The 15632-nt window shown below is 42.9% G+C and overlaps 1 protein-coding gene across 1 annotated transcript in view; it reads right to left on the bottom strand.

Moving 5' to 3' along the window:
• Positions 1 to 15632, bottom strand: part of MCM3 (minichromosome maintenance complex component 3) — a 28300-nt gene that overhangs the window by 6196 nt on the left and 6472 nt on the right. Inside the window, exons 5-14 of the mRNA XM_063115961.1 lie at positions 15233 to 15471; positions 11033 to 11141; positions 9423 to 9576; positions 9154 to 9285; positions 8067 to 8275; positions 6925 to 7099; positions 4332 to 4458; positions 3609 to 3759; positions 2061 to 2201; positions 404 to 507 (exon numbers count right to left, since the gene is read on the bottom strand). Coding sequence (XP_062972031.1) covers positions 404 to 507; positions 2061 to 2201; positions 3609 to 3759; positions 4332 to 4458; positions 6925 to 7099; positions 8067 to 8275; positions 9154 to 9285; positions 9423 to 9576; positions 11033 to 11141; positions 15233 to 15471 — 1541 coding nt within the window. The remainder of the gene's footprint in view (positions 1 to 403; positions 508 to 2060; positions 2202 to 3608; positions 3760 to 4331; positions 4459 to 6924; positions 7100 to 8066; positions 8276 to 9153; positions 9286 to 9422; positions 9577 to 11032; positions 11142 to 15232; positions 15472 to 15632) is intronic.

Here is a 15632-nt window from a genome sequence, read left to right as displayed (position 1 = left end):
CTACTGAGAGATGCTTCTAACAGAACTCTGCTTATCTTTGAGAAGAGTTAACTTCCAACAATGAAGCCCCTTACACCTGGTTTGTTAGCTGGAAATACCTACTAGGCTCAGAGCACTCGACACCATATATCCCAATGTGCTTCTCCGTTATTGTTCAGAGTTACACAGAGGGCAGGTGAATGGAAGCAAGTAATCTGGGCAGGTTCCAAGGCAAGCTGCATGTAACCATCTGGAAATGAATCACCAAGCCAGCTACCAGCTGGTGAGAAAGATGTAACAGGATGAAGATCCACTTATACATTAAAGATGACAGATACGTGGTTTGCCAATTGTGCTGCCCAAGGAAGACCTTTAAAAAAAAAACACCCACTCAGGCTCCCTTAGAGCCCTTCCCTTCCCCTACCTCTTCTTCAGTCTCTCTTCGCTTTCTTGAGCAACTTCACCATCTGTTTCGAAGTCAGTATCATCTTCATCCTGCTTCTTCCGCTTTTTTTCTTTTTCCAGAACCTTTGAAATCAGAGGAGCCAAAGATCTATAACTGGGCCAATCAGCCATTTGTTCGGGCGGCAAAGAGAGGCCAAGTCTCAAAGAAACAGCCCACTGGCAATGTGGCAAGAAGGCGAACCTGACATGACTTTAAACCTTAATTGAGTTCCAGCCTCCAAAGAAATGTCACTCGACGCTTTAGCTTCAGGAGACAAAGCCAGTTTAGAAGCACGGTATCTCCTTTGGGATTCATAAGCAAGGAAAAGAGTTTGAGAGACAGCTTGTAAAAGAACAGTTCCATTCCATTGACAAAAGAGCATAATGCAGCTGGTGGAAACGGACTAAGGCTGCGTCCGGACAATCACGACAGGGAAAGAAGCCATCGTGGCTTCTGCCCCTGTGCATGGCTGCCGCTTGCATAATCCCCTATGCTGCAGTGCAGGTTGTCCAAACTCAGCACAGAGCACAGCAGGAGGAGCTTTGTACCCATACTACAACCCACGGCATGCAGTAGTGGCTGTAAGGTGGGTACGAAGCCATCCCTGCCATATGCCGGGTTCAGACAACATGCCAATCCATGCTGCAGGGCAGGGAATTATGCAAATGCACGCAGCCATGATGGCTTCTTGCCCCATCGTGATTGTCCCAACACACCCTGTGTGTAGGTTCCATGCCCGTTAGATCAAAACTATGCAGCCAGTTAACACACTGAGTAGATCTGCTAAAATGATCCCTTCAGAAGTACCAAGGCAATGATGAATATATCCATTGGATAGATGCAGTTGCTGATAAGGGAGAGGGCCTTCTCAGTGGTTGCCCCCCGACTGTGGAATGATCTCCCCGATGAGGCTCGCCTGGCGCCAACTTTGTTATCTTTTCGGCGCCAGGTCAAGACCTTTCTCTTCTCCCAGGCATTTTAGCAGCATTTAACAACGCTAAGTTTGTTTTTAATGGACCCCAGAATTGTTGTTTTTAGATGGATACTGTTGTTTTTATACTGTTTTTATGTTTTTTTAATTTTTGTATACTTTTAATGTTTACTATTTTTAATTGTTGTAAACCGCCCAGAGAGCTTCGGCTGTGGGGCGGTATATAAATGTAATTAAATAAATAAATAAAATAAAATAAACAAATGATAACTAAACACTTCTTCAGCTGGCCTCACGAATCAGTGAAATGCTCCATAACTACATCCAGAACAAGAACTTGGGTTTTCTCATAAGAGCCAACGGCCCTGTTCAGAAGACACTTTAAAACATGGCTTTAACCTTCTCCTCCACGGTTAAATCCGTGGTTTAAGGTGTCTTCTGGATGGGGCCATTAATTGGTCCTGTCTTTATCTTTGCCCAAGTTCTCAAGTAGTGCAAGTCCCCTTGTGTAGAATAGCTGTGCTATAGGACAAGGCCATGGTCAGGGAGAAGCTTTAGCACATCACGTTTCCTCCTGGCACCAGGTACGATCCCAGAATAGTGTTGTTGGGACCCTCCTGCCCAATCTAGCAACATTTGTGGAGTGTTCTCAGCTTCATCATATACCTCTTATGAAAACAGGCAACCCTACAACCATTTGCACACCTTTTTGAAATAGGCAAACTGCACCAGCTCCAGAGCAACTTTTGCATCCTGTTTGTCAACTGTTTTACTCATCCTGGCTTTGGCGTGTGCAGTGGAGAGTCGGATCAACGTCTCTAGCGTACGGGCTGTGATGGGAGAAGTCTAGAAAATAACAGAGAGAAGTGATCAGATGCTGAAGGACAAAAAGAAGGGGATTCAGACAGTTATTCAGACATTACTTTGGTATTTCTATTACAACATAGTAATTCACATGCTTTATGATTCACTATTTTGCACTAGAAATTGCAGCGGGGGAGGAGGTCCCAATTCGGATCAGACCCATGGCAGGGAGAGGTTAAAAGCCTTCTTATCCCCATGCCAGGGTCCCAGTCTGTATCAGGCCCCCTGCATCTATTCTAGAGGAAAAATGAAAGGAGGACATAGCTGCTAACTCTACCTTTAAAAAGACAGGGAAAGAGATGTAACAGCAGTGCATAAAGGGAAGAGACCTAGAGTGCAGGTTTGCTGTTATCAAGAACACCACATTTTTGGAGCTTCGATTCCAACAGCAGTGCAAGGGAATGAAGGTATGATAGCACTATAACATCCACAATGTGAAAAAGACAGACATTACATATCCACATATTAATAAGGAAGAGAGTACATTGTCTTGGAAAATGAAAAAGGAAGTAAATATACAGTTTCTCAGATAGCTAAAAAGGCAAAACTAGTATTTGATGTTAAATGAGCCCCACTCCCCCACACGTGTGCCTGACTCTCGCCGATATTAGCATGTTGCCAACAGTTGAAACTTAAGGCCATCACAAGAGGATTTTGGGTAAAATTAAGTTGCTTGTGGTCTACAGTCTCTCCCCATTTCTTATGACAGGCATCAGATGAGTTGGGAGTAGAAAGCAGCTATTGCAGATTACACGTGTGGGTTAAGGGCAAAAAAGTCTGCAGCGGATGATCTCCAAGTCCTTCCCAGTTGTACTGGGATCTTTTGAAGAAACAGCCTGCATCTCTACAGCACTGCCCACCACCACCCCAGTAACTGCCTGGTTCTCCATGGAAGGAAGAGATCCTCCTCTCAAAATTTAAGTAGGCATTTCCCAGGAAGTATGATTAAGGTTTCCAGACAGAATTATCCTAATCTTCAAAGCAGCAAACCCACGTGTCTGAAAGCAAAGCAGCTGTTGTGTCATTCAAAAATTGTCTTGACCATAACATCACACATATTTATGGTTTATGTCACCCTTCTGCTAAGAAGTTCAAGAGGAGTGTTTCTAGCCTCAACAGCCCAGTAGGGTAGACTTGGTTAAGGAACAGCAGTGTGTCCATGGCTCTCTGGTACGCTTTGCAGTTCAGCAGAAATGTCAGCCTTGTTACCCCATGTCCAAACATAACGTTTCAGTCACTGCACCACACCTATTAACATAGCAAAACACCTTCTCAATCCCAGAGGCAGGGTGCAGCGTTCACCCAGCCCAGGTCTCCTTTCACCTCACCCTTGCTCTTCTCCCCATTCTCTCCCATCCTCCCCCCTCCTGTCAAAAAGACCCCGCTCACCCTAGCAATGTCCGAGCTGATCTGGTCCTGACTACGAAGAGAAGAATATTCCTGGGCTATGAAAGCTGCTGCCTCCTCTGTTAAGACTGGCTTGAGCATCTTGGCAAAATGAATGTACTTCCTCATGAACTCCACGCTTACGATCTTCTCTCTGTTTGACAAACAAAGGGATCAAGTTCAGTAAGAGATTCAGACTGGGTCCTTCCTCCCATCCACAAATTACGCCCAACACTTTTTATATGCAAACACCCTAACTATAGACAGATGTAGAAAGGTGGGCGTTAGCACCAGTGGAAGCTTTTGCCTCATTATCTCCAATTCCCAGAATTGCTAAGTACAGCAGCGCAGGCACTTGGGGAGGGATCACCAACCTAGAGTGGAATACAGGGGGGTGGGACGGGGGGGTGCTGGGGACAGATTCCTGGGTCTGGTATTGAGAACCTTCCTTATGAGGAAGAGAAGTAAGTGCTGGAGGGAACAGAAAGCTGGACCTTCGCTCCAACCTGGCAGGGCTGCTCTGATACCTTTTTGAGACCAGCTTGCTGAATATGGAGACGTTATGTGTATGGGATGGGGTGGGCGAGTTGATAAACCATTTTGTGTACTCAGGGGTCTCAACTGGACTGATTTGCATTTTATACAGTTTTTAAGTATGTTGTAAGATGCTTTGAGCACTGGGAAAGAACTACTTAAGAAACGATCCGCAAGGAAGGAAGCACTTACTTCCGCCTCTTAGACCCGTGCAGTAGGTCATCGTGTCTCTCATACACCTGCAGCTCCTTATCCTCCTCAGCGGCAAAGGCAGGATCGTCCGTGGCCAGCAGTTCAACTGTGCTGCCCAAAGGCATGGCTGGAAATAATAATAATAATAATAATAATAATAATAATAATAATAATAATAATAATAATGATTTATTTCTTACCCGCCTCTCCGAATGGATTGAACAACAGCAAGCATAAAATACATAAAATACTGATTAAAAACATAGTATACATTGTTAAAGACATCCTAAAAGTATCCTAAAATTCCACTGGATAGGCCTGCAGGAAGAGATCAGTCTTGATAGCTTTCTTGAATGCTAAAGACTGTCAAGCTGATGAGTCTCCTCCGGCAGGCCATTCCACAGTCTGGGAGCAGCAGAAGAGAAGGTCCTTTGGGTAACAGTTGTTAATCTAGTTTTTGCTAGCTGAAATAGATTTTTCCCAGAGGACCTGAGTGTGCGGGGCGGATTGTACGGGAGAAGGCGATCCCGCAGGTAGCCTGGACCCAAGCCATGTAGGGCTTTAAAGGTGATAACCAACACTTTATACTTCGCCCAGAAACTCATTGGCAGCCAGTGAAGAGAGTTTAAGACTGGTGTAATGTGATCACCCCTAGATGTACTAGTGACCAACCTGGCTGCTATAACTAGTTGAAGTTTCCGGACTAGGCAAAGAGTCACTTGTATTTCAGTTCTACTAGTGGATCAAATCATTTTATGCCCATATATAACATGCAAGAGAATATGCCATTTCTGCACCTCAGAATTTCCTTTAAAAAAAGAAAAAGAAAAGGTAATTACTGCCTAAATGAGACTGTAAAGGTTGCTATGGGTCTCTCTACAGGTGCATTATGGTTACACCTGAGCTGCAAAGACTGGGCTTCCTTAAACTTCAGCAGTGTCTCGTAAACATCCGTACACAGCCCTCCTCTCTTTGCAAAGTTGCGGTCACAAGGAATTGTAACATATATTGCTGTAACATATATTGCTGAAACTCAATGAACCACATTCCTCTACCGTTAATAATTATGTCGAGAGGAATTCTTGGCTGGTGCAGCTTTTTGCATAGGGATAAGAAGGGCTGCAGCTGTCAAAGTTCTATCCAAGAATGGTTGTAATTGAAATAATGGGGCGTTCTTCCCAGGTTTGCCCATGCTACCGTTCCCTCCGCCGTGTTTCCATGTCTACTTTAGATTGTAATCCGCTTGGATTAAGGATTTATCAAACCTGTTCTTTGCAAAGCACCAAACAAATAAATACTAATAATAATCCGTAACTTCTAAAGAATACAGGAACCCTCTTCCTCCTTTGAATTTGGGTACCCAACAAGTAAGCTGAGAAAGGCTGCTATCCCTACATCACAGGATGCTGCCGGTCCTGAGAAGGCACCATGCTATTAACCTTATAAAATGCCACCAGAGCCAGCTAGTTATGGATATATGAAGATAAGCAAGAGCAATTAATGCCACTAACTCAAAAAGGTCTGATGTAGTGAAGAAGAAAATTAAGAAGAATGTCAACCAATGAAACTGTTGTTATGACAAACTTATTATTTTTATTTATTTATATAGCACCAACAATGTACTTGGTGCTGTACATGTACTTGGTGCTGTACTTATAGCCTGCAGTGACAAATTAGAACATATAAATTCTGTTCTATTTCAACTACACATCCAAAGTTTGTTTTTATACAAGCTTTGCTAAAACCATCAAGTCTGACAGTGAGACCACTGCATATGTACTGCAGCTTTTATCTTCTGGCCTAGACTGTGAAGCTCCTAATCTCCTTTTTGGGCTGAAAACTTTGAGATCGGTCAAATTTCTATTTCCACAACTATCATTGCTGTTCTCTCGCTTCCAGTAGGGTAAAGTTTTCAGCTTTTTCTCCTCCTCCAGTAGGTCTTTTAAACACACACATGCAAAAAATTTATTTCCCTCTCAACAATCCAGCCTAACTTCCTAACAGCTGGGATGAAATTATCTCTCAGACTATTAGGTACAGCTCTTCCAAGGAAGAATCCTGTATCATACTTAGGCACAAAGTCCAGAACAGCAGGTGAACCTCTGACATTTTTGTGGAGGAGGAGGAGCGCGTTTGCATTTTGAACATTCTACATACCAATGATTTTAAGCCTCTATGAGGGGACAGGGAGGGGGGATCACTGGCCTGCCAGAGAACGAGAAGCAGGAGCCAATCTGGCTGAATACTCAAGTGGTGCTTGCAAGAGCTCCGGCAAGTGCCAGCCAAGTGGTCTTCGCTTATCCTTCATCTTCCCTTTATGGGAAAGGTGAGGGACAACTGAAGCCGCCTTCCCAGGCTGAAGCACAGACTGCAGAAGTTCTAGCCAACGCTTAGGCTGGGGATCCACTGACATCATTCAGCCAGCAGAGGGCTGGCTGGAGAGGTTCATCTGTGCCCCACATCCCTGCAAAAGTAATTCCCCACCCCTAACGTAAGGTGTGTTGGAACTAGTAATAACCTTGTGTAACATTTTGATTAGTTTGTCATTTGCCAAATAGGAACTCGAGAAAGAATATGGGGAAGAGACACTCACCGTCACCATCCTGTTCACCAGCTGCTCGGTAGCGATGCATCCGTAAGACATGATCAGAGATCTCCCGGTCTTGTTCTGGATCCATTTGATCCAAAACAATGAACAGCAAATCAAATCTGGACAGCAAAGAGTCCTGAAGGCCAATGTTTTCCATGGGGGTTTTGTATTGGTCATACTGTAAAGATGAACAAAAATTGGCAAGTTTAGACTGTAATATTTAGGAGGTCTTTCCCCAAAAATACTAATATCCACTCCTGGTACCTCCTGCAAGCTTTTCGCTTGTTTAGAGGGTGAGATATTTATTTATTTGGAATACTTACATCCAACCTTCCCAAGATGCTCAAGATAGATAATTGTATTTTCCTTCGTTAGCTATCTATCTATAGACACACACACACACACACACACACACACACACACTAAAAGATACAACCCTACTAAGGCATTATTTGAAAGAAGAAACAGGGCAGCATAGAAAGTCTTTTTGTTAAGCAATTGGGTGTCAGACAAACCTTGCAAAGCTACAGTTTTATCTCCTGCCACGAAGCAGAGCTCCGCATTTCAGCTGATGATCAACAGCGGCAGGCAAAGCAATATTTCAAGGAACCTCACCTGCTGCTACTTATCGTCACACCAAGAAACCCCTTATTAGCAATTAATAGGGCTTCCAGTGAACAACAAGGAACCCAATCAGAAAGCCACTGAACTACACTGCTTTATTTACCATATGTAGATGGATACCTATCAACAGATCGTTTCTGGGCAGATAACATAATAAATTACAATATTAAGATACAACATAGTATTTAAAATACAAAACAAAAATAGAATGTAGCCTCAGGGGGCAAATAAAGAGGGCAGGGAACACTCCAGCAGGCTGCCCATCATTGTAGAGAGTGACTGCAGGCTGTGCTGGGGCTCACATGAGCGGTATACGGAAATGTATATGACCACTTGGAGAAGAGTCTTCCATTGTTTAAAAATATTCCCAACTTTTGTGCTGTGGCCCCATAAGGTGGTTAATGAAACCAATATCAAAGCTATTTTAAACAATTAAAAACAGCACAGACCAGGAGCGAACCGTTAGCAGGATCACAACTTCAGACCTAGGTCTACCTGAACAAGCTCTCTTAAGTACTCACTCTTCCATATACCGGATTGGCAGCCGCCAGAACACTGCAGCGGGCATTGAGCTGGGCCTGAATGCCTGCTTTGGCAATGGTGACACGACCTTGCTCCATCACTTCATGGATAGCCGTGCGGTCAATATCAGACATCTTGTCAAATTCATCAATGCATACCACACCACGGTCAGCCAAGACCATGGCACCTGCTTCCAAACAACGCTCCCCTGAAAGCAGTAAAAAACAATCAAACAGAGAGAGAGAATATACATGCTGATTTGAACCCAACACTCTCATAGCTTTTCAATTTAGAGACTGGAATATGGAGCATCACAAAAGTCTTAAGTGGCAGTAGTTACACTACTGTCCACCTCCCCTGACAAGAAGTAGCAGGCCTAGTATTGTAATAACCATGTTATCATATCATATCTCCTACAGAAAAGCCTGCAGAATATAACCTACTATATGCTCTGATCCAGAAAAACTGGAGACACCGAATTGTACACACATACATACCCTGATCCACTGCAATATGAGTATCAACCTCCAAGTCAGAAAAGTGATTATTAAACAGTCCACATTAACCAAAGACTACTGGTAACCCAGACGAGAGCATTGAGGGAAAGAGATGAACCCAGTTAGCAGAATTAACTCCTAGACCATTTTTGGCTACAAAACATACCAATAATTTGTGCAGCTTCTTGACATAAAAGAAAGATAATTCCTGGAATTCAACTAGCAGAAATATTACTATTTTGCTAACACCTTGTTTCTACTCAAAAAATTGGGTACCGCACAAAAAAGATGTTACAAATATAGATCTAGAAGTTCTACAAAGGATTTAGGTATCTACCATGCCAAGGGGCACTTAAGAGACATAAACAAGTGAACCAGCAGGCCCCTAGCAGACCCAGAACTGCATCCCAAGGCAACACTGCCCTTTACACTGCTGTCCCATTGATGTCTCCAGGTCGAGGCTCAGCGTCATGCAAAGTTTCCAACCACAATGCAAGAACGAACCCTATCTCAGTTTCAGAGAGCCAGCTGTCAGGCCGTTTTCCCCATCCCAGTAACTGTTCCCATGGCGTGCCAGCCTGCTCCTTACCTGTTTCCTGATCTGTAGTGACAGCAGCAGTCAGACCAACCCCAGAAGAGCCTCTGCCAGTAGTGGCAATGGCCCGGGGTGCTGTACACAACACATAACGTAGCAACTGAGACTTTGCAACAGAAGGGTCACCTGAAAAGGAAGAGGTAACAGCTGGTTATTGTGTTGAAGCTGCCACGTTACTGAGCTATCCTGCCATTAATATTCTCACGTTACAGCATGTGAATGTTCTTGGAAATTTTAAAGACTGGTTTCCCCCTTGGTCATACCAATTAACAGAACATTAATGTCCCCTCTAAGACGACTTCTGTTCTCCAACACCTTCTCCACTCCTCCCAAGAGCATGCACAGAATTGCCTTCTTGATGTACTCATGTCCATGGATACTGGGGGCCAGAGACCTTGAAAGCTGATCAAAAACATCCTAGGCAGAGGAAAGAAGTGGCACAACAATGAATCAGCAATTGACCATTGTTTCAATACAAGCAGAAAGCAATACTATTTTTTCAAGACACCGAGTAACACATCAGGAAAAGGGGATTTATACCACTACTGAGTAGAGGGTCCTGCCTTGCAAAAGTCAGGACTGAAGTAAGGGAACACCAACGAAGTCCCAAGTATGCACAAGTATCAGCAGAAAAGATGGAATGCATTGCCCATTTTTTATTTATTATTATTATTTATTTAGAATGTTTATATACCGCTCCCCATTGAAAAATTTCGGAGCGATGTACAAGGTAAAATGAAAATAAAAACAGAATAAAACAGTTAAAACAAAATTTAAAAAGAAGCAAAACCAGAAATCCAAGGCTGCATGTTAAAGAAAGGCTTCTTGGAATAAAGATGTTTTCAGGACATTACGTGTTACAGAATGCAGTACTACTGAAAGAGAACGCTAGAGAAAGATACTGTTTATTTATAGGGCACCCTATAGCAAAGTTCTCAGGGTGGCTCACGATAAGAAACAACATACTTAAAAAAAACCCAATAAAAATATAACGCAAGAATACTCAAGAGTATAGTAACGGCATCGAGCTAGGACAGCTTGTTAAAAAAAATGCAGTGCAGGTATCCATAACACTTGTTTTAATTTTAATTTTAATAATAAATTTTGTATACTTTTTTAATGTTCACTGTTTTAACTTTTGTAAACCGCCCAGAGAGCTTCGGCTATGGGGTGGTATATAAATGTAATAAATAAATAAATACAGTTCAAAAACAACCAATACAGTCCTTATAAATAGAAGCTAAAACTCAAGAATAATATTTTTCAAGTAACCTGAAGAAACATATATTATTACCACTCTTCCTTACCACCAGTAGCAACCCTAGTTTTTAAAGCAAACTTTCTGAGGTAAATTTCACATACTACATTTTTAGGCATAAGTTTAAACACCTTTAACGTACACCAAAAGAATATTCAGTATGGGGGGGTACAGATGCACTGAAATAACACACTGATGGAGCTGTAGGGCTCAGCAGGCTTAGCTCCACCCATCACTGGAACGGCGTACGGCCTTCCGTGATGAAAGTCCAGTGAATGTTCGTGAGGAAGACTTCTCTACATGTACAGAGCTCAACACTAGAGTAATGCCAGCCAATCAAGAGCCTTCCTGAAGTACAGGAGTTCTCCAGGCGTACCTTTGTATGTTCAGCTAACTCCCATCTCATGAACATCCACCAGGTATCTGCCAGGGGAGGTGGCAGCAGGCAGGATAACCTGAATGGCCCTCTCTGGTACAGAAGAGGTGGGCCTGTGTGAAAGCTGCGAGTGTGGCAAACACACATATTTGTTAAAAAGCTCTGTGGAACCACACTACAGAAACCCCAGGTTTTTACGAGCAGAATAGGTAGAACAACCCTAACGTCACTCAGCTTACCTTTGAGTGATTTTTGCTGAACTTTTTTATCTTGTTAACATCATTTGAGGAATATTCAGGCCGAACCTCCTTGTTCATTTGCTTCACTTGGCAAGCGATCAGAATGGTCCTAGAGAAGAAAAGACAACGTAGTCAGCGCCTTCTGCTGCAGGTCTAGAAACTTTTGCCACAGCTTAGTGGAAGACGATAGCTCCAAAACTCTTCCACAAACCTCAGTTGATGAATTTCTGGTTCATCGGCCCCGGGACTCTGGGGAAGATGCAAAGCTCAGAAAGCCATTTTAAATTTCATTCCACACCTAGCGTTGGGGTGAACGTCTGCCTAGCTAGGCCCGTGAGGGCAGCGGACGCCCCTGTGTCCAGCCCTCACAGGCCCAGGCAGACGCACCCAGGGACAGGCTTGAGCCTGACTGCTCTTGGTTCTGACCTGCACCTGCTGTGTTAATTGCATTTCTCTATCTCCCACACTCCTGAACTGATGGGGGGGGGGGGAGAAATGTGATTTCCCCATGCCAATTGGGGCCTTTAACTCCCTCTTAACCTTGCATTAAGAGGGCCTTTAGGGCCCTGTTTAGCGCTTGGAGGGGGAGGCTGCGTGAGCTTCCTGAGCCATTAAGCGTGGCCGGGGGAATTATGCACTTTCCTGAGGCCCCAGAAAGTGCGCTTTGCCTGCCCCCCACCCCACACATGCGCCAATTGGGACCTTAAAGTGCACATTGCTGACAGATAGGGAGGCTCACACAGCCTCCCCAACACTTGGCAGGCTCAGCAAACCTCTCATGAGTTTTCTATCCCCTATCCACACCTATTTAGTACGTACATCTGTATCTTCAATGGCTGCAACATTTTAAGTATTTTAAAAAACTTTTATCAATCAGAAAGGTCCTCCCAATTAACTGGGCAGCATATTTTAAAGAACATCTTAAATATAGGTAAAAACTGCAAATGACAAAAATTTATTTATTTATTTATTTAAGGATTTTTATGCCGCCATTCAGCCAAAAAAGGCTCTCACGGTGGCACTTAAGAGCCGGTGTAGTGGTTAAGAGCAGGGGTAGGCAACTGCAGGATGTCTGAGACAATTTTGGCCTCTTGAGTACTGCCCCCCCCAATACCTGCAGTCTGTGAGCGTACTACAGCCGCTAAACCTTTTATTTAAAAATCTGTGGTTTATCATTGAAATCAGACAGCAAAGTCTGCTGTGCTAAAACAAGCTAAATTTAACTTTTTAAGGGCATTATTGCCCCCACCCGCCCACCCCAAGTTAAGAGTGTTAAAACTAGGATTCCAGTCCCCACCAGACTATGAAGCTCACTGGGTGACTTTGAGCCAATCACTGCTCTCAGCTTAAGCTACCATACAGGGTTGTTGTGAAGTTAAAATGGCAAGGAGGAGGATCATGTATGCCACCGTGGGCTTTTTGGAAGAAAAAAGGTGGGGTACAAATGTATCAATAAAATAATATAAAAATATAATAAATAAAATCCTACTTATGTAGGGTAGAATGCTTCTTCTAAGAAAATGCCTGCCATAGCACATGGGGTGCATCATCTAAAAACCAAGTGGGCTTCTTGCCTCAGAAATACAGGTTTTGCCCCTATGCAAACTGAATTGTTAAATGAAAAGACAAACTTATAATAATCTTTTAGTCAGGCTGCAGCTCTAGTATCTCCCAATGATTTGCAGGCGCTGCACACAAACTCCTTACTCCTCCACACAACATGTAGGAAGTCCTGGTTGTAACATTCAGATGGACCCAACATATTGCTAAGAATCAAATGGATCTTTATACATTTTGTTGTGTATTTTATTCTGGCTCTTCACTAAGATAAAATGGATTCTTTTCAGCAAAAAAAGTATTTCATGGATTTTGAACAGGGTTCTCTCTATGACTAGAAAAACTGCATCATGTGCTAGAGGTGAGTTTCTGTACTACTCATCAGTAAGGCATTTATCTGAAGGCTAAGGCCAGGACATTTTGAGTTGTTAGTTACTTTTAACAAGGAAGTTGCCATTCCTTTTCACATTTCCAGGGTATATGGAAGAGTTTGTCTGCATTTGGATGTAATGTTTCAAGGGATCAATCAGAATCAGACTCTGATGTAGAGGAGTTGGCGCCAGACACAGGCCAGCCTGTATCAGAGAGGGAGAAAGCTCTCACGGGCTCTTCACCAGCTGGTGGTGAAGTCTATCCAGAGCTCATCTCCTCAAGGGCAAATAATACACAGTCAGTGGGAAGACAACATTCTTCTGAGGGAGAGAGCACAGAGAAGTTAGCCGCTCCTAGAGTACACCAGAGCTAAAGGAAGGCGAGAGAAAGTCAGCCCAGCTTGTGTCCTGTCAGAAGCTGCCTCAGAACTAGTCTCTCCAAAGTTAACCCGTCTGGGGAAAAGACTTTCCATTCTTCTTGAAAGACAATTGTCTCGCTTAGTTTGCATAGTTTTGCCCAAGAGAAAGTTCGTAAAGATTAGACTCTCTTCAGATGAGAAGAGAAGTTTATTGCTTTGTAGATTACTTAGCAGGCCTCATTATTATCTCCCAAGAAGGCAGGAAGTTTTGAGAAACATGACAAATACATTAATTGGTTAGACCAAGAGGTGGCCTTCCAGACTTTCCAACTAAAACTCCTATTGGCTGTTGCCAGCAGAGCTGACAGCAAGGGTGATGGGAGTTTTGGCTCTCCAGATATCTTGGTCTACAAGTTGCCTACTCTTGGGTTAGACCAATATAATTGGATACATTTTTAATTGTCTAAAATAGCATCTCTGATTAGTGAGGCTTTTAAATTTTAAATTATTTTTGATGTTAGTACTCATAAAATCAACAGGTGGCAGCACCAGTGTATAGGGCATTCCTATAGAAAGACATAAATATTTGACAAAATTAATTTAAAATCTAGTTATACCTTCAAGATATTGTGGAGTCACCATCAAGTCAAACAGAACCACTAATTCATGTTTTTAGGGCTGGCAGCAGATTTCCTGAAACAACACTTTCCCCCTTATGTACTTATCCAAATTTTAAGACCCTTTTTGGAGGCCCTGTTGCAACTTACTTAGAGGGCCTTTTCAGTGGTGGCACCCCAATTGTGAAACAGGCTTCCCAGAGAGGTTTACCTAGCACCACCTTTATGCTCTTTTTGGCACCATTTGAAGACCTTCTGCAATTTATTTGGGCCTTTTAAACAACATACATCTTTTAGCTTTAGACCTCTCAGATTAAAATTAGACTTTTAATTAAATTTTAGTTTTTATTGTTTCATACCTCCTTAACGTTACATTTGTTTGTGAGCCACCGAGAGAGAGTCTATTATGGGGCATCTATATAAATACAATAATAAAATAAAATAAAGCAGCCTTTCCCAACCTGTTACTTTCCAGATGTTTTGAACTTCAACTCCCAACAGCACTATCCAGTATGGGAATGCTGTTGTACTCCAAAACATGTGGAGGACACCAGGTTGGGGAAAACTGAAATAAAGGGTTATTGACTGTCATCAAATATCAGGTTACAAGATTAACAGGGCAAAAGAACTTCTAGGCATTTATATTAATAATAAAAACAGAAATAGCAATGACTTAACAATTTAAGAAGGGCAAATATTCATAAATTACCTAGGCATTTGTGTCGCATAGGTTTGAAGTATTTTATAAGAGTTAAATATACTAATTTCAGGGATAACAACATAAACTTATAAATTATTATTATTATTGCATTTATATCCTGCCTTTTTTTCCTCCAATGAACCCAAGACGTTGTACATCCTCCTCTCGGTTTTATCCTCACAACAACAACCCTGTAAGGTAGGTTGGGCTGAGTTTGTGACTGGCCCAAAGTCACCCAGTGGGTTTCCATGGCCCAGTGGGGACTAGAACCCGGATCTCCCAACTCCCAGTCCAACACCTTAGCCACTACACCACACTGGCTCTGATAGACAAATGTGATACCTAGCTTGGGAATATTGCTTATGCTCCCTACATTCCTGTTTCTCTCAGGAAATGTATCAATGTTCACTTCCCAAACAAGGATGATAGAGAAGCTCTGGCTCTGTCACACCACTATGATCTGGTCAGGGGAGTGGCAGGGGCAAGCACGATCTCACGGCAGTCAGGCACTAAGCCAGCAACTATTGCCATAAACCTCAATGAGTAACTGAAAGTTATGACGCCAAATCAACAATAAATTTGCATGCTGAACTTACCGAAATGTCCCTGAAGTGTAGCCACCTTTCTTTCCCGGCAGACAACGGAATGTTCCAATGATCTGTACTCTGTCCCCTGGCTTCACCTTGTCCACTAGGTCATCATCTAAAATGATGTCCACAGAGCGAGGTAGTTGTCCAGCTGGTGCTTTCTCCGGCATTTCCTGAATTGTAATGGTTTGATGGTCCTTATACGTAGAAAGGCCAAATTCTGTCTCAAGAGGGTTGTTCTCTTCATCCTAGAAAAGCAACATACAATAAAATGCATCTTGCTTAGAGAATCTGGATATCTGAAAAGATGTTCAGGAATATGCTACGCAGATGTTTCTTTACTCAAGCTCCTCAGTACATAGGCATTGCCAGCACTACATGTATTCTTGAATTGTAAGCAACCAGATAA

This window comes from Elgaria multicarinata, chromosome 2, assembly GCF_023053635.1.
Source record: "Elgaria multicarinata webbii isolate HBS135686 ecotype San Diego chromosome 2, rElgMul1.1.pri, whole genome shotgun sequence".
Classification (NCBI taxonomy): domain Eukaryota; kingdom Metazoa; phylum Chordata; class Lepidosauria; order Squamata; family Anguidae; genus Elgaria; species Elgaria multicarinata.
This window is presented reverse-complemented; position numbering and strand designations above follow the sequence as displayed.